The sequence below is a fragment of the Oryctolagus cuniculus genome, chromosome 14, assembly GCF_964237555.1.
Source record: "Oryctolagus cuniculus chromosome 14, mOryCun1.1, whole genome shotgun sequence".
Classification (NCBI taxonomy): Eukaryota; Metazoa; Chordata; class Mammalia; order Lagomorpha; family Leporidae; genus Oryctolagus; species Oryctolagus cuniculus.
The window spans coordinates 38027629-38052001 of NC_091445.1; the positions used below are offsets into that span (position 1 = coordinate 38027629).

Consider the following 24373-nt stretch of genomic DNA (forward strand, 5'->3'; position numbering starts at 1 on the left):
CCTTCCACCCCTTCCCTGTAATCCTGCCTTTCAAATAAATGAATAAATCTTTTTTTAAAAAAAGGAATAAATTTTGGATTAAGTTTTAGCTGCTTAAAGATTTATTTATTATTAATTTGAAAGGCAAGGAAGGGGGAGGGGAGGGAAAGGGAGAGAGCTTCCAACCACTGGTTTATTTACCAAATCCCAGCAACACACAGGGCTGAGCCAAACCAAAGCCAGGAGTCAGGAACTCCATCCAGGTCTCCACAGGGGTGGTAGAGACTCACTTCCCAGGCACATTATCAGGAAGCTAGATGGGAAGCAAAGTAGCTGAGCCACAAAGATGAGACTCAGGCATCCCAAGCTGGTTCTTAACACACTGTGCCACAGCACCTGATCCAAGCAATCTTAGAAACAATAACAAAACTGTATCAAAATTAAAAACTGCAACACAGGATGCCATCAACAAACTGAAGGTAGCCTACAAAATGGGAGAAAATACCTGCAAATCATACTTCCTATAAGAAATGTGTATCATAAATATAAAAAGAAGAAAAACTTTTACAACTCAATAATAAAAATATTAATGACTCAATTTTTAGAACATACAATAGCTCTAAATAATCCCCCAAAAATACATAAAAACGGGGGCCAGTGTTGTGGTGTAGCAGCATCCCGTTTGGGTAGTGATTCAAGTCCCAGGTGATCCACTTCCAATCCAGCTCCCTGCAAATGTGCCTGGACAAGTAGGAGAATGGCCCAAGTGCTTGGGCCCTGAACCACACTTGGGAGACCTAGATGAAGGTCCTGCCTCCTGGCTTCTGCCTGGCACAGCCCCAACTGTTGTGGATACTTGGGGAGTGAACCAGCAGATGGAAGACCTCTCTCTTTCTGTCTCTCCCTCTCTCTCTGTAATTCTACCTTTAAAACAAATAAAAATAAATCTTAGAAAAAAGTATGTATGTAAACATGGTCAACAAGCACAGAAAAAGATGTCCAACATCATTAGCCATCAAAGTAATGCAAATCAAAACTACAATGATACCACTTCACATCCATTCATCTGAGCATTATTAAAAAGATGGTAGCAAGCCCGCACCCATGGCTCATTTGGCTAATCCTCCACCTGTGGCGCCGGCCCCCCAGGTTCTAGTCCCGGTTGGGGCGCCAGGAACTAGTCCCGGTTGCTCCTCTTCCAGTCCAGCTCTCTGCTGTGGCCCGGGAAGGCAGTGGAGGATGGCCCAAGTGCTTGGGTCCCTGCACCCACATGGGAGACTGGGAGGAGGTACTCGGCTCCTGGCTTCAGATAGGCACAGCGCCGGCATTAGCGGCCATTAGGAGAGTGAACCAACGGAAGGAAGACCTTTCTCTCCGTCTCTCTCTCTCACTGTCTATAACTCTTCGTCTCTCTCTCTCACTGTCTAACTCTGCCTGGCGCAAAAAAAAAAAAAAAAAAAAAAAAAAGATGGTAAGAACAAGCGTCGATAAGCATGTGCAGAAACCAGAACCCTGAGACACTGCTGGTGGGGCTGTAAAAATGCTGCCGCCCCTATGGAAAATAGCTCAGCAGTTCCTCGAGATGCTAACCACAGTTACCATATGACCCAGCCATTCCGATTCCCCGCAAAATTGCAAACATACGTTCACACAAAAACCTGAACAAAAATCTTTATGGACGTGTTATTCACAGTAAGTAAAATGTGGGGATGAGAGGGGGACAAGTGGCCAGCACTGAGGAACGGATAAATAAAACGTGGGTCGTACAAGGAATCAAGTCCTCACACACCCTGCACCACGGATGACCCCTGAAACACGCTAACTGACAGAAGCCAGCCAGCCACAAGGGCTCCGCTTTCATACATGCGAAACGGACCGAGCTACACAGGTGAGGGGCAGATTCTTTGCACAGGGCCAGCACGGGGTGGGGGAAACGATCCGGGATTCTTTCTGAGGTGATGAAACTCTAAAATCGATCCGCGGGGATGTTTGTACACATGAAAAACCTTGAAATGTACCCTTTAGACGGGTTTGATGTACAGGATGGGAACTGTACCTCAATAAAGCTGTTCACACACACACACATCTCATGCCTAGCATGTATGTTGCTTGTGGAAGGAAGACTGCGGACAACTTAGCACGAAGTGATCTGACTCCTAAGCTCGCCCGCGCTGGAGACCCGGAGAATTAGGACTTGAAGATGCTCTCCCTCCCAACTCAAAGGGCCCTCCCTGAAATAGCCCTAAACGGTCCCTAACCCGGGACTGTGGCGCTATCCGGCCGTCAAGGCGAGATTCGGCTCAGACAGCAGAGGCAACGTGTTGCTTTCACGTACTTCCATGATACCAAACAATAACTGCAGGAAAACGCTCCCCAGGGAGGCTAAGCCGCGCTCCGGCAGGAACCAAGTCAGGAGGAGGGCCGTGCAAGAATGAGGAAGGGGAAGGAGCCGCGGGGCCGAGGGGGAAGCCTCGGCGCGCCCAAGGCCAGCGAGCGCAGCTCCACGAAAGCCAACTTCCATTCGCTTTGTGAACAGGCCCAGAGGCAAAGTCCCGGGCGCAGACCCACGCGTCGCGCGGCCCAGAGAGCGAGCTCCTCCAGCCCGACCCCGCACGGGCTCCGGGGGCCAACGGCGGGGGCCCTGCGCCGGCGGCCGCGGCTGAGCCCCCTCGGCCGGCGCCCCCGGCTCGGCGCGCAGCGGGAGGCGCCGCGGGCCCGGGCTCGGCGCGCAGCGCGCTCGGCGCCGGGAGCCTCCGCGGGGGCCCGGGCGCCGTCTCCCGCCCCATCCGGCGCTTTGTCCCAGCCCCGGCAGCGGGCGGCCCCTCGGCGTCCGAGCCGCGGGCTCCAGGGCCGCGCTGACAGACCCGCCCCCGGGAGGGCTGCGAGCCCAGGGGGTCCCTATCGGCCGGCGACCGATCTCCCGCCGGACTGCGGCCAGGCGGGACCCGGCCGGCGGCGGTCCGAGGGCGCTCGCCCTGCCCCGAGGAGCCGCCGCCGCCGCCGCCGCCGCCCGACGCGCACGCAGGCCGAGGTCAGGCGCCGAAAGCCTCGGACTCCGAAAGCCACACCATTTCCAGCACCCTTACACTTACCCAGAAATTCTCCACGAAATGCGCCATGACCATCATGCCGCCGCCGCCGCGCCGGGTTCCGTGTCCGCGCCCGCCCGCCGCTGTGTAAACACGGACCCGGCCCCCACGGCGCCCCCGCCTTTCGCCGCCGCCGCTGCCGCCGCCGCCGCCGCCTTCTTCCCAGAGACCGGCCCGCACCCTCCAGGGCGCATGCGCCACCTAGCGGCAGCCGCCGCGGGGCCAACACTCTGCCGCCGCGGCCTCGGTGCGCGCATGCGCCCCGGGCCGCGTTCCCGGTTTGGTCGCCCTGGCTCAACCTGGGCGCGGCGAGGTTGAGTCTTCTCTTGGGAATGGTGGAGAACCGGGTCCCGGAGGAGTCACCTGGGAGGTTGCCCGCGCCCGTTTGCGGCGCTAGGGCACTGAGCCAGGAACCGAGGCCGGAACGAAGAGAGGGGGCCCTGCCCCTCGGCCCCCGCCTCAACGAGACCCGCCTCCCCGGGTCTTCGAGCGGACCAAAGTCCGGGCAAGCTGGGATGGAGGAAACTTGGCGGCGAGCCACTCGGGGCGCCGTGCAAAACCTTCGGTCCACAGTGTGCCTTTCCCTGACTGGGAACCAAGAACCAAAACAAAACTTTCCGAGGCCGGAAAGGGAGGAAACGCCCAGTGTCGCCGGAGGGCCCTGGAGCCGGCCCGCCCGGAGCCCGAGCCTGACGCCCGCCGGGCAGAGACCCAGGAAGACCCCTGCGGCAGTTTAAAGAAGTCTCTTCAAGGACTTGCTCCTGAAGACCATGGTTCTCTTAGCAACATGTACATTTTGGAAAAAGAAACAAGTTTGAACACGCCGCGGCCTAATAGAGAAACTAAATCCCCTTCCCACGCCTTGCTTTCCAAAGCTTAAAAAAAGAAACTCAAGTTCACTGTCGCCAGATCAGCCAGATCAAAATCTGCATTTCTTGAGGCCAAGCCCCGCAGACAGGTGTGATGTAGTCTTAGCTATACGTACACATCGTACGTCCCCAGACCTTGGGATTTCAAGCGTCAGGAACGCCGTGCACACACAGTGTGTCTTCATGGGGAACTTCATCTCGGAAGTGAGAACCACGTGGTGCCTTCCACCCCGGTGAACCTGTCGGGCGTTTGTGGACTAGGGGATCTCTGCATAGGGGTGTTGTGGTGATTGCTTCTTAAGTGCACCGTTTAGAAACCCTTATTTCACGGTAAGATATCTAGGTGCTCAAGAACAATTCATGGAGGGAGGATGAGTAGGGGAGTAGTTGATACCCAGAACTGGAGACTGTAAAGCGGTACTGGATGATGTCACCCTATTTTTGCATATGTTAGCTTGTTTAAAAAGTCTTCGTAACATTCATTTACACCTACTTTTTGAGAAAAGCAAATATAGAAATGATGCCACAGGACTCCAAGCCATCAGGCTAGCTCGAACAATGTTGATGCGGAGAATTGTTCTAAAAACTCAACCACTTGCCGGCGCCGCGGCTCACTAGGCTAATCCTCCGCCTTGCAGCGCCGGCACACCGGGTTCTAGTCCCGGTCGGGGCGCCGGATTCTGTCCCGGTTGCCCCTCTTCCAGGCCAGCTCTCTGCTGTGGCCAGGGAGTGCAGTGGAGGATGGCCCAAGTGCTTGGGCCCTGCACCCCGTGGGAGACCAGGAGAAGCACCTGGCTCCTGGCTTCGGATCAGTGCCATGCGCTGGCTGCAGCGCGCTGGCTGCGGCAGCCATTGGAGGGTGAACCAACGGCAAAGGAAGACCTTTCTCTCTCTCTCTCTCTCTCGCTGTCCACTCTGCCTGTCAAAAAAAAAAAAAAAAAAAAAAAACACTCAACCACTTTGGTCACCCTGCAAATGAGCTTGTCGGTGGGGGGCTGGTATCACTAAACAGCACTTCCCCAATGAGACCAGAGTGAGAGAGGCCCCTATGCCAGAATCCGTGCTTAGGAGGCTCTTAAATATCACACCCACGTTATTACAAAGCACGTGAGGGCCCTGTGTCATTCACGATCTACTGAACACGGACCCATAACCACTAATTACCTCTCCCATGACCAGCATTTTTCAGGCCCCCAGGGAAACTCTGGTTTGTGTCTCTTGCCCCATGTTATCCAAACAAAAAGTAGACTTTAAATGCTGTGAGCATGTGTGAGAATTACAGCTGCTTTTGAGTTCAGGAGAATTCAAGTAGCAGAAGTACCTAGGTCAGAGAGAAGAAAATTAGCTTGTCAAACCCTTCCTCTAGAGCAGAAAGTAATAGATTCTTGTATAACAAAGCATTGTTTCCTGGTAGTGTGGAACAGTTTTTCCTTCTAGTTTTCCAACACGTGATTACAACGCTGTCCATTTAGCATGGTATGCAAAAGAGCTGTATGTGGTACATTCACCTCTGTTTCTGCTCTTACCCTCTGGCCCCCAGATAATAGGGAGAGGTTTGCCATGAAGATAAATCTTCTGTGCATTTCAGCTATTTACAAGGTTCGTTAGGGCCCAGACACCATGTGTTATAATTGCCTGGTGTTTAAGTTGTGGAACTTTGTAGTAAGCAATGATTAAGGTTACTAAATTTCAGACAAGATGGTGTAGTATAGAAAGAATGTGGGTGGTATCAGCCACCTCTGCCCTCTCAAGTGAGGTTTCCGCCAATGCACGTACACTCTGGCAGAGCACAGATAAGGCCTGAGTGGGGAGCTTGCTCATTCACTTTTGAAGTATTTGTGCCTCACACATTTAGCGCTTCCTTATCCAGATACATTTTGAAATTGTTAAAAACTGACATAGGTAACAACAGCACATAGCTCACTGCTTATAAAGCCTGCCATCTAATCGTCACTCAGTAAACAAGGAATGAGTAAGCCCAACAGAAATGTCCAGGTGGATGACACCTGGGGGGCCAAGCACTTCATTGCTTTTGCTCAGCTCTTTCATTGCTGCTAGATCCTAGAGCTTATAGAAAATGTCGTGGTGGTGTAGCGGATGAAGCTGCTGCCTGTGATGCCAGCATCCTGTATGGATGTCAGTTCAAGTCCCAGCTGCTCCACTTCCTATCCAGGTCCCTGTTAATGTACCTGGGAAAGTAATGGAGAATGGCGCAAGTGCTTGGGTCCCTGTAACCACATGGGAGACCTGGAAGAAGCTCCTGGCGCCTGGCTTCAGTCTGGTCCATCCCTGGCCATTGTAGCCATTTAGTAAGTGAACCAGCAAACCAGCAAATGGAAGATCTTACTCCCCCTTTCTCTCTAACTTTGCCTTTCAAAAAGAAAGAAAGAGAGAGAGAGAGAGAGAGAGAGAGAGAGAGAGGAAGGAAGGAAGGAAGGAAGGAAGGAAGGAAGGAAGGAAGGAAGGAAGGAAGGAAAAATATCATTAATTTCTACTGTATGATTTTCTCATATTTGTTTTTGAAATAATTTCTTGAGATTGAGCATACTTTTTTTATTTTTTTTCTGAAGATTTATTTTATTTATTTGAAAGGCAGAGTTAATGGGAAGGGGGAGAGAGAGAGAGAAACAGAGAGAGACAGTGAGAGAGAGAAAGAGCTTCTACCCAGTGGTTCATTTGCCAAATGGCCACAATGACCAGAGCTGGGCAAGGTGGAAGCCAGGAGCCAGGAACTTCTAGGTCTCCCACGTGGAAGCAGGCAGCAGGAACCCAAGGACTTGGGTCATCCTCTGCTCCTTTACCAGACACTGTAGCTGGGAACTGGATCAGAAGTGGAGCATCTGGGACTCAAACTGGCGCTAGAGGTGGCTTAACCTGCTATGTCATAATGCCAGCCCTGAACATACTTCTTTTTTTTTTTTTTTTTTTTTTTTTTTACAGGCAGAGTGGACAGTGAGAGAGAGAGAGAGAGAGACAGAAAGGTCTTCCTTTGTCATTGGTTTGCCCTCCAATGGCCGCTGCGGCCGGCACGCTGCAGCGCAGCATGCTGATCCGAAGCCAGGAGCCAGGTGCTTATCCTGGTCTCCCATGGGGTGCAGGGCCCAAGCACTTGGGCCATCCTCCACTGCACTCCCGGGCCACTGCAGAGAGCTGGCCTGGAAGAGGGGCAACCGGGACTAGAACCTGGGGTGCCGGCGCCGCAAGGCAGAGGATTAGCCTATTGAGCCGCGGCGCCGGCCTGAGCATACTTCTTAAAAGATAGAATATTTTTTGTAATAAAAAAGTAATATTCAAGATGTGTTGTAACAGGGGACCTCCTGTTGGGAAGGGGCTAATAAACAATTTGGCCTTTCATTTGTGGATGTCCCTACCACTAGATTCATCTTCCTTAGGAGCTTTCTCAGATTACACCTGTCCTCTACATGTTGCTTTTCAGGGGATGCTGTTGCTCCCACTCAAACTCTGGCCCAAAGCTATAGTGGTAGCCCAAATTCCTGGATTGTTAAAACATAACTTGATAGGGCCGGCGCTGCGGCTCACTAGGCTAATCCTCCGCCTAGCGGCGCCGGCACACCGGGTTCTAGTCCCGGTCAGGGCGCCGGATTCTGTCCCGGTTGCCCCTCTTCCAGGCCAGCTCTCTGCTGTGGCCAGGGAGTGCAGTGGAGGATGGCCCAAGTGCTTGGGCCCTGCACCCCATGGGAGACCAGGATAAGTATCTGGCTCCTGCCATCGGATTAGCGTGGTGCGCCAGCCGCAGCGCGCCGGCCACAGCGGCCATTGGAGGGTGAACCAACAGCAAAGGAAGACCTTTCTCTCTGTCTCTCTCTCTCACGGTCCACTCTGCCTGTCAAAAAAAAAAAAAAAAAAAAAAAAAACCATAACTTGATAAACGGTAGCAAATAAGAGAGGGGAACTTTGGAGCCAGCATTGTGGCACAGGCAAGTTAAGCTGCTACCTGCAACACTGGCATCCCATGTGAGCACCAGTTCAAGTCCCAGCTTCTCTGCTTCCGATCTAACTCCTTGCTAATGTACTTGGGAAGGCAGAGGAAGATGGCCCAAGTGCTTAGGACCCTTGCACTCACATGGGAGACCTGGAATGGAGAACCAGACTCCTAGCTTTAGCCTGGCCCAGCCCTGGCCATTGCAGCCAATTGGGGAAAGAACCAATGGATAGATTCTCTCTCTCTCTCTCTCTCTCTCTCTCTCTTTCTTTAACTCTGCCTTTGAGATAAATAAATAAACCTTTTAAAAAATGGGGCAAGGGGTGGAATTTGCACAAAATAACCTAAGTCTATATTCTATTCTACAAAACCTGGCTTGTCTCCAGTTGACAGCCAGTCTCAGGCAAGGAACCCAGAGCACTTCCTCCTCCCATTCCTTGGTTCTCGTCTCCTCCCAATCGCGGTCCTGGGTTCACAGCTCACAACATGTTAATCACCACTTAATCTCAGACACATTTCCTCAAAACTGCGTTTACAACAAGTTTCCACTTCAGAAAAATGCTCTGAAAGCACAACACGTTTCCTTATTTGTTTCCACTGTAATTTTGCAAATCTTCCTCCTGTTTGCAGGATGAGAGTGGTGGAGGAGCAGCTCCCAAAGCCTCCTCCCCTCTAATTTCTTCACAGCATCCTGTGTCCGGTGCAGGAGGCCTTCTGTGTACTCACACTTGACAGGTGGCAAAAGAGCTGTACTCATTAAAGCAGAAAAGAAGCATGCAGGTCCCTGAATCCAGTATTCACTTGTTTTCCTTACTCGGTAGAAGGGTAGAGGGTGTTGAAAGCAAAAGCTTTATGCAAAACAGCAAGAAAAGCAAAAGCTTAGCAGAAGGTAGGCAGGCAGATTGCTATGCGGGGGCCAAGAGGCAGAACCACATTAATAGAGCTGCAGAACAGAGCTGAACACGTTCTGCACAGCACGTCCTCTGCCCAGTGCAATGTCAGGCACACCTTTCTTCTGTCCTGAGTGCACCACATGGACAGCCCGTTTCCTGATGGGGCACCCTCTCTGCTCCAGGAGGACGTGTACTCTCCCAAGGGCTCCCATGTCTTACTATTTGTGGGAGAAGAGCAACATCTGACAGGTTGTTCAGGGGTCACACTGCTGGTCACCACAGGGAACCCAATAGGGGTTTCAAAAGTAAGAAAAGAGAAATTACTGAAAAGTAAAAAAAAATAATAATAATGTAAAAACATGCAAAGAAGTTTGTCATTGGGGCTGGCATTGTGGTGAAGAAGGTTAAGCTGCTGCCTGCAACACAGGCATCCCATGTGGGTGCTGGTTCCTTACCTAGCTGCTCCACTTCTGATCCAGCTCCCTGCTAATGTGCCTGGGAAAGCAGTGGAAAATGGCCCAGGTGCTTGAGCCCCTGCATCCCCATAAGAGACCTGGAAGAAGCTCCCTGTTCCTGGCTTTAGCCTGGCCCAGCTCTGGCCATTGCAGCCATTTGGGGAGTTAACTAATAGATGGAAGATTTTCTCTGTCTCTTCCTCTGTCTCTCTCTAACTGTGCCTTTCAAATAAATAAATCTTTTTTAAAAAATAAGTTTGTCATTAATGTAAGGTGGAAAGGCAGAAGATGACATGGAAAATATATTAAAATTGCAAATATGTGAAAAATATAAAGTAATAAGACAAAAAAAAAACATGGAAAAATGAAAAAAGTGTATGTGTGGGTGGGGTAGACTACAATTACCAAACATTTAAAACTTATTATAATATAATAACATTCTAAAATTTAGAGAGCAATCCCTGTCCTTTGTTTTCATTTGAATACAAATGCAACTGGGCCTGAACTTCTTCATCCTCTTTCATTAACTCTCTTTCTTCCATTGATTAAGGCTGTAGACATTCACTCAGCACTTGTTGAGTGAAAAAACTGTGTCTTGTCTGCTCTTAAGAAACTGACAATCTCACCCAGATTCATGATGAAGAGGATGACAGTTAAAATAATAATGTTAGCACGGGAGTGCTTGGTACTTAGCTGCCAACTGACAAACACTTGTTAAATGACTAAATTAGGGAATCACTGGTCCAGCCTGATATCTTGGAGAAATTTAGTTTGTGTTCTTTATATTCTTTCTTCTTTTTCTTCTTTCCTTCCTTCTTTCTTTCTTTCAAGCAAAATGACAGGAACACAGCCCTGGGATCACCAAAGGTATATTCCATTAGCACAGCGATTTGGAGTCCAATGGGTAGTGGAATCCAGAGCAACTTCTGGGGCTCCCTGGCTCCCTGGAGATGACTGCTTATGTGAACTGAAAGAACGGAACACTAGGAATTGTAACACAGGACCCCTTGCAAGAAACATCCTTGGCTGAGCTAAGACCGAAGCAAGAAGACTGGTCACCCTTGAAGACGTGTTGAAGCCTGAATAGGACTAGGAGTCACTTGCTCCTTTGGGTTGGATATGGCTTTCCCCTCAGAGATCACATGCTGGAGGTTTGGCCTCCAGTGTGGTGATGTGGAGGTGAGCCCCAGTGGAAGATAATTAGGTCATAGGAACTGTGCTCTTGGAAGGGATTAATACTGAAATCTGGGGACAGGGTTAGTTCCTGTGAGTATAGATTGATGTAAGGGAGCCAGCACCTCTCCAGAAAGCCCCCTTCTGCACGAGCCACTCAGCACTCTCACACACATTCCTGCCATTGTGATGCCATTGCCATGAGGCCCTCACCAGAGCCAAGCAGGTGCTTCTGCCATGCTACTGAGCCTCTGTAACTGTGAGTTAAATAAGCTGCTTTTCTTTACAAAGCACCTAGCCTAGAATATATTATAATAGCAATAGAAAAATGGACCAAGACACCCCGGACTAGCACCTTCTGCCCACGTTACAGCACCACATTTCAACAGTAACACAGTGTGGCCAGTGTTAGGCACATGTGACTTTGTCTTTAACAAACATTTATGGAGCATCTCTATCGAGCTAGGCCATTTTTTAAGTCCTGATGAACAAGACAAATGATTTTGCTGTTTTTGTGGTACTTCCTTAGTGTGGGAAGATAGACCACAAGAATAAGAATAAATGAGACCGTTTTGGATAGCAATACATGCTATGGAATATAATTGAGGTACATTATGGTAGGGAGAGAAGCTTCTTTACTTAGAATGGCCAAAAAGCCTTCCCTAAGGAAGTGACATTTGAGAAGAGAGCTGAATAAGCTAAAAGGAACAGACATGCAGAAATCTGCAAAGAAGTCCACATGGAAGATTGACAGCTCCGGAGGCAGCAGTGAGATTGATTTGATTAAGTACCTGGGTAGGCGGCCGGCGTAGCTGGAGTGCAGTGGAGGAAGAAAAAGAGAGGTCAGAGGGGGAGGCAGACTCCAGTCAAAGATGGGGAGGTCGCTTTGTGCTCTAAGAGGAAGCTGGGGGGAGGGGTTTGAAAGAGCAGAGCCATGTGATCTGATTTATGTTTTAAAAACTCACAGTGACTGGGTGACAGCGGTAGAAGTGGCAAGAGGGGATCAGGCTCAAGATCTATTTTGAAGGTAAAGTTGACAGAGGTTGATATTGCATTAGATATGAAGTATGAAGGGAAGAAAGAAATCGAGGGTGGTTCTAGGAGTTGAGCCTTAGGTAGGTGTTTGCAGATATCGCAGAGGTGGAAAAGACAAGGAGATAATCTTGTCTAGGGAAAGACTCCAGCGCTCTGTTTTGGATTTGTTAAGTTCAATGCTCCTGTTGGAAATGTCAGCAAAAATGTCTACCAGGCAATTGGATTTGGGCGCTCATGACAGGGTGGGTTCAAGCTGGGGGATCATCAGCCTCTTTAGATGAGCTTTACGAGCTCACATGGAAAAGAGGAAAACAAAGACAGACAGGGAGGTGGAAGGGAGGAAGAGGAACAGAGGCCCAGGTAGGGAGCATACTCACATTTAGAGGTCAGAAGTGGATAAACCAGCAATGGAGAGTAACATAAAAGAAAAAAAAAAAAAAAACACCAAGAGAAAGAGAGAACATGAAAGCCAACAGCAGAAAATGTTTTTAAGAAACGGTCATTGCAGCACAGGTGTAAGCTGCCCCTGTGACACCAGCATCCCATGTGAGCCCTTGTTCAAGTACCAGTTGCTTCACTTTCCATCCAGCTCCCAGTTAATACACTTGGGAAAGCAGCAGAAGATGGCCCAAGTGCTTGGGCCCCCGCCACCCAAGTGGAAAACCGGGAGGAGTTCCAGTCTCCTGGCTTCAGCCTGGCCCAGAGCTGGCCATGGTGGCCACTGGAGAGTGAACCAATGGATGGAAGATCTCCCTGGCTCTCCCTGGCTCTGTGTCACAGGTAATGTACCTTAAGAAATGACAATTTGATTTAGGCAGAATGGAAGAGGCCTTGGCACGTGCTGGTTCTTTGAAATGGGACAGAAATCAGATTCAAGTGGAGGCAAAAGAGAAGAGTGAGATAACAAGTAGAGACAAGTAGTTCAAGAAGTTTCACTACTGGGCTGGCGCCGCGGCTCACTAGGCTAATCCTCTGCCTTGCGGCACTGGCACACCGGGTTCTAGCCCCGGTTGGGGCACCGGATTCTGTCCCGGTTGCCCCTCTTCCAGGCCAGCTCTCTACTGTGGCCAGGGAGTGCAGTGGAGGATGGCCCATGCACCCATGGGAGACCAGGATAGGTACCTGGCTCCTGCCATCGGATCAGCGTGGTGCACCAGCCACAGCGCACTGGCCGCGGTGGCCATTGGAGGGTGAACCAACGGCAAAGGAAGACCTTTCTGTCTCTCTCTCTCTCTCTCTCTCTCTCACTGTCCACTCTGCCTGTCAAAAAAAAAAAAAAAAAAAAAAAAAAAAGAAGAAGAAGAAGAAGAAGTTTCACTATGAAAGGGAGCAGTGAAACCAGAAAGTGCTGAGGTGGACAGGGGGTGACGGGGAGGAGCATTAAGATGAGACTGAAGGAGGGGAGCTTGGGGGCCAGCAGGCAGGAGCCAAAGCAGAAGAAAAAGAGGGATGACTGCCGAAATGAGAAATGAAGCCCTCGTAGAGGAAAGGACACAGGGCCTGGCTGATAAGGCTGATAGGATCTCAGTTACTCAGAAAAAAACAAGAATTCTTACCACATGTCAGTTTAGTTCTGCATATCAGAAACCTCCTGGACACTGTTATCCCTTTCCTACAGATGAGAAAAATACCCTCCAGGGAAATGAAAGGGTGGCCCAAGGTCATAGAACAAGTGGAAGCCACTGCTGCTTCATCAGTACAAGAGAGAGGAAGGAACAAAGTGCTGGGAGGTGAGATTCAAGCAACAACACCTGGCAAAAGGAGAGCAATCCCCAAAGTGACAGTTTTTCTCATCCACAGGGCTTTAGCTGTGGGTTGTTTTTTGTTAGCCAATGTGTCAGTGTTCGCCAGGTTACTCACTTTTCCTTCCTTGGTTACTTTCTCCCTATTCCAGGTGTTCTACGTGGATGAGAGGGCTAACTTGTAAAGATCCCTAACAACTTCAAGGAATTTCTCTCTTGCTGTTTAAAAAGTCTTTTCTCTCCTGTCAGTCTTGCAACGTGCAAAAATATAATTGTTCAAAAACTCAGATTCTAATCAAAATCTAAGGTGAACCCACCCTAAACAGGACATCTGGTCATTGTATGAAAAACAAGTCCCTTTTTATAAGGAGAAGGAAACAAAACCAGATCTCCCAGACATGGCTGTAATGCTGTCTACCAAAACCCGTAAGAAAGACCACAGATTCTGATCAACAACTTGCAGGGAGGTAGCCGCTCTGCGTCCAGCTGGCGAGGTCCAAAGGTAGTGAAATGAGATGTTGCTTTGAGTCTCTAAATTCCAGTGGATAACAGATGCCTCCATGTACTTTTCTTTACAGTGCTTTAAGAACAAACTGTCATTGACTAGTTATATTTTTTTCCATCCAGGTCCAAAAAATGTATGTTATTTTTTTCTTCCCACCTCCCACATGCCAGCTAAAAATCACTTCTTTCTTGTATTCCAATCTGTCTTCAAATAGCTCCTCCAAAAAAAAGTTGCCAAACCATAACTTTCTATAAATCTCATGTATATTTCTTTCTTCTGCCATATTCCCTGATACATCATTTAGAACAAGTGGTTTATACCTTGTCACAGGAAGCAATACTCTGTGCTTTGTAGCATCTTCCTCATTTGCCTTTTCTTTGCAGGTAAGTACGTGTGATTATGTTGATGTTGGTGGTTGGGAAGGGTTCATCTTTCTTTATTCTCCCTCAAAAATACATTGTCTCTTGCTTTTCGGTTTACATGTGGGCTTCCATTTGGGAGGAAAAATAGTGTAGATAGCTCTGAAGGTATAGCTGCCCATTCATTCATTCAACAAACAAACATTTTACTGTGTTTTGGCACTGTGTTAGGTGTATGATAAGCAGCAGTGAAAAAAAAATGATGGTTCAAGTACTTGGGAAACGGGTGGAGTTCCTTGTTCTTGACTTTGGCCTAGCCTAGCCTGGGATGTTGTGGACATTTGGAGAATAAATCAGTGGATGAGATCTCAATATCTATCTCTCTCCACCCCCTCAACCTCTCTACTACTCTGCATTTCAAATAACAACAGTATCAACTTAAAGCATTGCTGTAAGAAGTAAATAAGTTAAAATCATAAATCATTGAGAGCAGTGCCTGAAATATAGCAGATACAATAGCCATAAGCTATTGATATTATTAAGAAGGGGGAGTGATGGGAGGTGCAATTTCAGAGAAAAAATTCAATTCAGGGTTCTCTAGGGAGGCGAATGAAGTGAAGGAATACAATCTATGTATACTGTCTGTTCTTTAAATATTTATTTATTTGAAATGAGGAGCTACAAAGAGAGAGAGAGACAGAGAGACAGAGAGATCTTCCATCTGTTGGTTCTCTCCCTGGATGGCCACAGCAGCCAGAGCTGGGCCAGGTAGAAGCTAGAAGTCTGGAACTCCATCTGGGTCTCCCACATGAGGGGCAGGGGCCAAATGTGTGAGCCATCTTCCACTGCTTTCTCAGGTGCATAGGCAGGGAGCTAGATCAGAAGTGGAACAGCTGGGACTCAAACTAGTTCTTCCATGTGAGACACTGGTGGCACAGGGCCACAAGGCTGGCCCCATCTGTTGTATTTTCTTTTTTTTTTTTTTAAGTATTTTTTAAAGATTTATTTTATTTATTTGAAAGACAGAGTTACAGAGAGAGGTAGAGAGAGGTCTTCCATCCGCTGGTTCACTCCCCAAATGGCTGCAACAGCTGGAGCTGTGCTGATCCAAAGCCAGGAGCCAGGATCTTCTTCCGGGTCTCCCATGTGGATGCAGGGGCCCCAGGACTTGGGTCATCTTCTACTGCTTTCCTAGACCATAGCAGAGAGCTGGATCAGAAGTGGAGCAACCAGGACTAGAAATGGTGCCCATATGGGATGCCAGCACTTCAGGCCAAGACTTTAATTCACTGCGCCACAGCGCCAGCCTCTATTGTATTTTCTTGAGTCTACGTATTCCATGTCTGCAAAGAGTCTACATAAGAAACTGGTAGCAGTGATCCTTTGAACTTGAGGACAACAGTATAAAGGCAACTCACTTTTTGCACCTTTGCTATTTTCTTCTGACTACTGCCTATTTAAAAATAGATAAATAGGGGCTGGCATTGGGGCAGAGCAGCTGACAACCGCTGCCTGTTAGCATCCCAAATGGGCACTAGTGCATGTCCTGGCTGCTCCACTTCCAATCCAGTTCCCTGCTAATGGCCTGGGAAAAGCAGTGGAAGATGGCCCAAGGGCTTGGACCCCTTCCACCCATATGGGAGACCCAGATGAAACTCCTGGCTCCAGCCTGGCTCAGCCCTGGCTGTTTCCGTTATCTGGGGTATGAACCATAGGGTAAAAAATCTCTTTTTTTACTCCCTCTTGCTCTCTAACTCTTTCAAATAAATAATAAATATTGAAAAATTAAAAATATATAAACTTAAATATTAAAAGGAAAGAAGCTGGGCATTTGGTATAGCAGTCCAGATGCCACTTGGGATGCCCACAGCTCAAATTGGAATGACTGGGTTCCACTTCTGGCTCCAGTCCTGATTCCAGCTTCCTGCTGATGCACACCCTGGGAGGCGGCCGGTGGTGGCTCCCTTAGCTGGGTCCCTGCTACCCAGATGGGAGACCTAGACCTAGCACTTGCTTTTCCTTTTTAACTTCATTTTCCCAACGCTTCTGTCCAAAAAGCCAACTACTTTTTTTTTGAAATCAAATCAATTTACTATATCTTTTAAAGATCATTTCTATTTATTTCCACTTTTTATTCAAAATTCAGAGACACAGACCATCAAGCAGTGTCTTAATCACTACATCAATGCTCTCCATCCCCAGAAATGATCTTTAAGGTGGAATTCAAAAGAATATTTGAGGGATCAGCATTGTGGTGAGGCTACCGCCTGCGGTGCTGGCATCCCATGTAGGCACCAGTCGAGTCTCAGCTGCTCCTTTTCTCATCTAGCTCTCTACTACTACGCCTGGAAAAGCAGCAGAAGATGGCCAAGTACTTGAGGACCTGCCACCCATGTGGGAGACCCAGAAGGAGTTCCAGGCTCCCAGCTTCTGCCTGGCCCAGTCCTGACGAGTGAGGCCATTTGGGGAATGGACCAGCAGATGGAATCTCTCTCTCTCTCTCTCTCTCTCTCTGTAACTCTGCTTTTCAAATAAACAAATAAATCTTTAAAAATTAGTAAATAGGGGCTGGTGCTGTGGTGTAGTGGGTAAAGCCGCTGCCTATGGTACAGGCATCCCATAAGGGTACCAGATCCCTGTTAATGGCCTGGAAAAGCAGAGGAAGATGGCTCAGGTGCTTGGGCCCCTGTACCCATGTGGGAGACCCTGATGAAGCTTCTGGCTCCTGGCTTCGGATCGGCCCAGCTCTGGTCGTTGTGGCCATTTGGAGAGTGAACCAGCCAATGGAAGATGTCTCTCTCTGTGTCTGTAACTCTGCCTCTCAAATAAATGAATAAATCTCTAGAATAAATAAATACATAAATCCTGTCCTCTGTATACCTCATTGTATTTTTTTTTTTTAATTTGGAAGGCAGAGTAATAAAAAAGAGAGATCAATCTGCCATCCCATGGTTCATTCCCCAAACAGCCAGGGCTTAACCAGGCCAAAGCCAGGAGCCCAGAACTCCACTGGGGCCTCCCATGTGGATGCAGGGGCCCAAGCACTTGGGTCATCTTTTGCTGTTTTTCTATGTGCATTAACAAGGAGCTGGATCAGAAGTGGAGCAGCTGGGACTCGAACTGGCGCCCATGTGGAACGCTGGTGATGTTGCACAGGTTGCAGCTTAACCTGCTGCACTACAGCCCCAGCCCCTGGTCTCAGTTTTTATCTGCTGTGTGGTAAGAATGCTTTATCAGCCATTTACTTTGCCAGGGTGTTTTTTTTTTTTTTTTTCTGCCTACGTTTTCCCCCCATTTTTCATTCTTCCTATGTTAGCTTTTTTATTTTTGTTTTGAAAATTAACGTTAAATAATGTGAGTCCTTATCTCTTGACTGAAGTACCGTGTGTGAGGCCAGGACTGCGTGTTCATGGCCGCTGGGTATGTGTGTGAATCAGCTGCTTTAGGCTTGCTTCTCTGAAACCTGTTTGAGGTCAGCGGCAAGGCGATGTCACAATGTAGTCTTTCTCCTCCTCCTTTGTCAACAGCAGGCTGCTTCCTGAAAAATATGATGAGCACTGATAGCTCTTGCTTAAGTTCACTTCCTCTACCCTGTCTTCGCACCACACTGTCCAAAAAAGTGCCCACAAGCAGCGCCTCCTTCCGGTGCTGCCACAAAGGGCTCCACGCTGGACTTCGGAGTCACAGGCCCTGCTGGCCTTTTCTTGGGGCTGCCTCCCTGCGTGGACCTCTGCTGCCTCGGGGAGTCCTTCTTCCTACTGCCAGGTTCCGCAACAGAGAGTTCGCAGCACCGTGTCTCAGCCTGCTGGGTACTTTTGGGCGGTTTCTAAAAGGAGGCAGAAAAGACCTGATATCTCTTGGTCATGTTAATAGCTACATACCTTCCGATAATCATTTTGCAAATTAATTCTGCCTGGCATTTACTAGACCCTTTTAATCCAAGTCTTTCTTTAGTTCTGGGCAATGTTCTTTCTTTGATAATGTCCTTCCTTTTATTCTCATAGTCCTATACCTGTACAGTTTTGGTTAAATCTATTCTCCATCTTTCTTTCTTTCCTTTTTTTTTTTTTTTTTTTTTTGACAGGCAGAGTTAGACAGCAAGAGAGAGAGAGAGAGAGAGACAGAAAGAAAGGTCTTTCTTTTCCGTTGTTTCACCCCACAAATGGCTGCTACAGCCAGTGCGCTGCACCGATCCAAAGCCAGGAGCCAGGTGCTTCCTCCTGGTCTCCCACGGGGTGCAGGGCCCAAGCACTTGGGCCATCCTCCACTGCACTCCCTGGCCACAGCAGAGAGCTGGCCTGGAAGAGGAGCAACGGGACAGAATCCGGCGCCTCAACTGGGACTAGAACCCAGGGTGCTAGCGCTGCAGGTGGAGTATTAACCAAGTGAGCTGTGGCGCCGGACCTCCATGTTTCTTAACATTATTCTTTTATCCTGCTTCCTCCCTTTCTTTCCCTGCATTCCATTTTGAAAGAATATCTGAGCTCCATTTTCCAACCCATTAATTAATTGCTCATTCAGTCCAACTATTGGATTTAGCAATCCTGTTTTTAAGTGTCCATAAATTCTGGCAGTGTTTTAGAATTGTTTTGTTTGAATGTGACATGCTTACAACTAACTCTGAGGATATAGACTGTGTTTAATTTAAAGCTTTTAATCTTTAATTCATCTTTTCACCTTTTTCATGTTCTGTTAACATTTTTAGAGTAGGCTAGTTCGATTCGCCGAATTTGGTGCTCTTTTTCATGCTCTTGGTTTGGCCAAAATGTTTGTTGACTCTTGGTCTTCTGTTCCTATTTGTAGGTGCAATTCTAAACCGAAACTTGGAGCTGGAATGAATTTCCTCCCTTGAAGCAGAACTTCTGTTTGCCCAGCAGAGCATACGAGTTTTTATTACCAGAAGCTGCCTCTCAGGATTGGGTAGGGACAGGTGGGCTGAGCAGGTGAGTTTTCTGAGCACGATCTCCCTGCCCCTGCGGGCATCGACCTTTTCCTGTCACCTTCGCGGACTCTGACATGCGGCAAGAGTGGTGAATGTTTAACACCCGGCTCTGGGCTGCAGGGGGACGTCCTAACATGCAGCGTTTCCTGATTTTTACGCAATGTGAATTTCTTGCCCTAGCCACTTTGGAGCTAGCACCGTGACATCACTGAACAGGCAGCTGGGAAGAGATATGCACAACAGACTCCTAAGAGCCTGGCTCCCCTCTGCAGATGGCAGCTCCAGGTCGGCTGGGACAGCTGCTTCAGAAAACTTGAACTTACCTCCCATCTGAGCCCAAGCGGTGGAGCTCGCTGCTCCAGGAACAATTCCAGGATTTGTCAGGATCCTTTTTTATTATTATTATTTTATTTTCCAAGACTTACTTATTTTTATTTCAAAGGAATAGTTACAGAGAGAGAGGGAGAGACAGAGGGAGAGAGGGAGAGAGAGGAGGAAGAGAGTATCTTCCATCTGCTGGCTCATTCCCCAGATGGCTGTAATGGCCAAAGCTGGGCCAAGAGGAACTCTCTCCGGGTCTCCCACATGGAGACTACCTTGTGTTGCTTTCCCAGGTGTATTAGCAGAGAGCTGGATAGGAAGTGGAGCAGCTGGAACTCAAACCAGCACTGTTGGGGCTGGCGCTGTGGCATAGCAGGTAAATCCATCACCTGCAGTGCCGGCATCCCATATGTGCACCGGTTAGAGTCCCAGCTGCTCCACTTCTGATCCAGCTCTCTGCTATGGCCTGGGAAAGCAGTAGAAGATGGCCCAAGTCCTTGGGCCCCTGCACCCACGTGGAGACCCTGGAAGAACCTCTTGGCTCCTGGCTTCGGATTTGTGCAGCTCCAGCAGTTGTGGCCAAGCCGAGAGTGAACCAGCAGATGGAAGACCTCTCTCTCTCTCTCTCTCCCTCTCTCTCTCTCTCTCTCTGTGCCTCTCCTCTCTCTGTGTAACTCAGACTTTCAAATAAATAAATCTTAAAAAAAAAAAAAAGCAACCAGCTCTCTTATGGGATGCTGGGTTCTCAGGAGGCAGCTTAACCTGCTGCATCACCACACCAGTTCCAAGAGTCTTTTTTAATTTCTTAATTTTTATTATGTACCAGAGAGACGGCAAGAGATATATAATTGGAGTGAGACTGAGCTCTTGTCCACTACTTCACTTCCTAAACACCCTGGGCTAAAGCTGGGAGCTGGAACTCAATCCTGGTCTTATATATTGGGTGGCAGGAACCCAACGACTTCAGCCATCACCACTGTCTCTCAGGGTCAGCATTGGCAGGAAGCTGGAGCTGGGAGCTGAAGCCAGCAAATGAACCCAGATACTCCGATGTAGGGAGTGTCTTTTTTTTTTTAATATTTTATTTATTTACTTGAAAGAGTTACACAGAGAGAGGAGAGGGAGAGAGAAAGGGAGGGGGGGGTCTTCCATCCGATGGTTCACTCCGCAGATGGCCACAATGGCCAGAGCTGTGGTGATCCGAAGCCAGGAGCCAGGAGCTTCTTCCAGGGTCTCCCACGTGGTGCAGGGGCCCAAGGACTTGGGCCATCTTCTACTGCTTTCCCGGCCATAGCAGAGAGCTGGACAGGAAGTGGAGCAGCCAGGTCTCGAACTGGCACCCATATGGGTTGCCAGTGCTTCAGGCCAGGGCGTTAACCCGCTGCACCACAGCACTGGCCCCGGGAGTGGGTGTCTTAACCAGAGACTGAACCACTAGGCTGAATGCCTGCCCCCTGTAGCATCTGAAGAGTGCGGTTCAGTTATTTATATCTACTTAACAGAGATAGAATGCCCTCTTCCTTTTAATGATGTTAGGGTCTTCCACCCTGCTAGATCTTTCTGTCAATCATTACCATGTATTTCATTCTGTTAAAAGATTTTTTGTTCTGATGTTTGCTTGCTGGAAGCACCCTTTCTGGTTTTCCTGTGCTGCTTTGAAGTAATACTTCTACTTCTTTATAATTTCAGTGGAATTCGCAAGAGAAGAAAAGCAGATGTCCTCCTATCTTGTGCGTTAACTTGTCCTAGCCCGGAGCCGAGGTTTTGCTGTAGACTCATTAGCCTGAAGGATATCCTGCAGGGGAGCTGACTCCCGTGCCTGCCCCTCCAGTGGGGCTGTGGCTGTGGAGCACAGAGAGGAGCAGCCTGCAGGGGCCGGGCTGGAGAGCAGCGGGCGGAATGGAGTGGCAGGTGTCTTCCTCCAGGCGGACAGGTAGCAGAAGAACCAGGCGAGTGTTTCCCAGTCTCATGGGTCAGATGAAAGGACTTCCCAGATGTATTTAGAAGGTAGCTGAAGGTGGCCAGCCCCAGAGCCCCTCCACGTGACTCTTTGGTCGATGCTCCTTGGATCTCAACACTTGGAAGGCTCCTGCTGGCCAGGATCAACCTTTACTTTACCCTGGGAACACGACAGGGTGGGCACAGGTCAGAAGTGTGTTGTGGGGTAGATTCTGCTCCAGGCTACCTTTGTGGCTGGTACTGTTCAAAGTCTTCTTCTTTTTATTTTTTTTAAAGACTTATTTATTTACTTGAGAAGCACAGTTACAGACAGAGAGAGGGAGAGACAGAGAGAGAGAGGTCTTCCTTCCTTGGTTCATTCCCCAAATGGCCACAATGGCCGGAGCTGGGCCAATCCAAAGCCAGGAGCCAGGAGGTTCTTCTGGGTCTCCCATGTGGATGCAGGGGCCCGAGGACCTGGGCCATCCTCTACTGCTTTCCCAGGACATAGTAGAGAGCTGGATTGGAAGTGGAGTGGCTGGAACTCGAACTGACGCCCTTATGGGATGCTAGTGCTGCAGGTGGAGGCGGAGACTACTATGCCACAGTGCTGGCCCTTGTTCAAAGTCTTGACATGAGTGATTACATTTAATTTCAGGGTGCTCCTTGAAAATAGGTCCTATTGTCATCCTCAGTTTGCAGACACAAGAAGATCACTCAGCCAATAAGTGGTTGGGGGAGGGTTGAAATCCAAGAAGCCTTGGGACAGTTGTGGTGAGTGGCTTCTAGGTAGGCATACAGGCAGATAGGCAATGAAACCTCCCAGACCACTGGGAAACAATCAGGTAGCTGCAGTTTCCCAGGTTCTTGCCAGGTGTGTGGGCACCTGTCAGCTCCGCCCACTCTGCCCCAGGTCACATGGAGGGGGCAGAGTCACAGCAAGCCTATCTCCTGTGACAAGATGCATTTTCCCAAATGGGCAAGACCACTTTTCCCAGCCCACACACTCTTTTTTTTTTTTTTTTGGTTAGGGTTAGGGTTCATCCCACACACTCTTCTTTCAGCACGGCTTTCATACTATTCACATATAGAGGTGGGGTCTACGTTTTCTCTCCTTGACAGTGGACAGGATTGCAATTACGGTGGAAACAATGCTAGGTGATTTACAAATTTATTTTTTATTTATTTACTTGAGAGGCAAGAAACAGAGAGAGAGAAAGGGAGAGCGCTCATATCTGATGGCTCACTCCTCAATGCCCACAGCAGCCAGGAGCTGAAGCCTACCTAAGCCATCACCTGCTGTCTCCCAGAACTGCATTGACAGGGAGCTGGAATAGAGAGCAGTAAGATATTAAACTCCGGCACTCGGATACAGGGTAAGGATGTGGTAATCAGCATCTGCTGGGCCGAGTGCTTGCAATATGACAACTAGTTGGTTTTCTTGGGAAACCTGACCTTGAAATCCAGCCGCACCATTGTGAGGAACGCTGCAGTCCAGGGAGAAATGCACACTGCCTGGAACTGAGGCTCAAAGCCCCTATCTCCGGCCCAGCACTGCAGCCTGCAGCCAGCCCCAAGTTGCCAGTCACTTGAATGAGATATCTTGAAGGTGGACTGTCCAGGCCCCAGGCAAGCGGCTGGGATCCAGGGAGCAGGGAGCAGATATGCGCTCCCTTTCTAGCCTTGCCAAATGGCAGATTCACAAGCAAATGAAGGACCATTGTCGGGTATTACCTGCTTGTCTCCAGAAGATCCAAGGCTTCAGTCTCATAGGTGGGACTTTCCCTGAGGGCTCCCGGAATCACCAAATGTCCCCCACAACTTTCACTATATTGTTGTGTTGCTCCAGGAGAGGAACAATACAAAGAGAATATTTTTAATCTTCCTCTGGTTGAATTTTTCACCTTTATATATTTTTTAAAGATTTTATTTATTTTGAGAGGTAGAGTTACAGAGAGTGAGAGGGAGAGGCAGAGAGAGATCTTCCTTCCATTGGTTCACTCCTCAGTTGGCCGCAACAGTTGGAGCTGGGCCGATTCAAAGCCAGGAGCCAGGAGCTTCTTCCGGGTCTCCCATGTGGGTACAGGGGCCCAAGCACTTGGGCCATCCTCCAGTGCATTCCCAGGCCATAGTGCCCATATGGGATGCCAGTGCTGCAGGTGGAGGTTTAACCTACTGCGCCACGGCGTCAGCCCCTATCTTTACATTTTTAGGATATATTTTATATTAAAGCATGATATAGGAATCTTATCTTCCTTTTTTTCTAGTTATCATACAATGGTTTCCTAAGTCTTCCATTTAAAAATAATTGATTTAAAACATCACCATTATCATAAGTTGGGAATCTAATGGCAATGTTATCCAGATAAAGGTGAGCATGAAATAAAGCTGCAATGCAGAACAGGACTGCAAAAACAAAACAAAACAAAACAAAACAAAAAACAAAACAAAACAAAACAAAAACGCATCTTGACTATACGTATAGGATGGAAGAGGGAAAATCTCTGTTGAAAATTCATAAAAATGCATAACCACAAACTAGCACTTATATGCATTTTAGCTTGATTTCACGCTACCTAAACACAGACCACGCACACATACACACACACACACACAGAGTGAAATAATCCCTCAAGCAGAAAATGTATTCCAGAGAGGCCCGGGGTTATTTGTATGCCAGATACAAATGCAGAGGCAAACACAAATCCTCTCTGGATAACAGTTTCCAGTCCATGCCCCAAGAACGTCCACAAATAACGTTTCCAGGAACATGAGACTATCTAAGTCAGAAATCACAGAGAAACCAGGTGCCACAGGTAAAAGATACCAGAATCAGACATAAAAAAGAATTCATATATTAAAATGATCAGAGTGTAAACAACTCTGTTGAATATGTTTAAAGAAAAAAAGAGAGATTGAAAATAATGGGCAGGCTGGCACTGTGGGGTAGCGGGTAAAGCCTCCGCCTGTAGTGCTGGCATCCCATATGGGCACCAGTTTGTGTATTGGCTGCTCTGCTTCCGATCCAGCTCTCTGCTATGGCCTGGGAAAGCAGTGGAAGTGGCCCAAAGCAGCTTGTGCACCCGCTTGGGAGACCTGGAAGAAGCTCCTGGCTCCTGCCTTTGGATCG

The 24373-nt window shown here is 48.5% G+C and overlaps 1 protein-coding gene and 1 long non-coding RNA gene across 6 annotated transcripts in view; one reads left to right on the forward strand and one right to left on the reverse strand.

Annotated features, from left to right (window-relative positions):
• The window catches only part of FCHO2 (FCH and mu domain containing endocytic adaptor 2), a 129465-nt gene extending 126263 nt beyond the window's left edge, over nucleotides 1–3202 (reverse strand). For 2 of the 5 annotated variants that reach the window (XM_051833239.2, XM_070056561.1), the window contains exon 1: nucleotides 3072–3202. In XM_051833239.2, the coding sequence (XP_051689199.2) occupies nucleotides 3072–3107 (36 nt within the window). In that variant the 5' untranslated portion in view covers nucleotides 3108–3202. The remainder of the gene's footprint in view (nucleotides 1–3071) is intronic. The other 3 variants (XM_070056564.1, XM_070056563.1, XM_070056562.1) reach the window with 3 other exon arrangements.
• Nucleotides 3114–24373, forward strand: part of LOC103352324 (uncharacterized) — a 31721-nt gene continuing 10461 nt past the window's right edge. Inside the window, exons 1-2 of the long non-coding RNA XR_011381965.1 lie at nucleotides 3114–4267; nucleotides 18846–18985. This is a non-coding gene — a long non-coding RNA (uncharacterized lncRNA). The remainder of the gene's footprint in view (nucleotides 4268–18845; nucleotides 18986–24373) is intronic.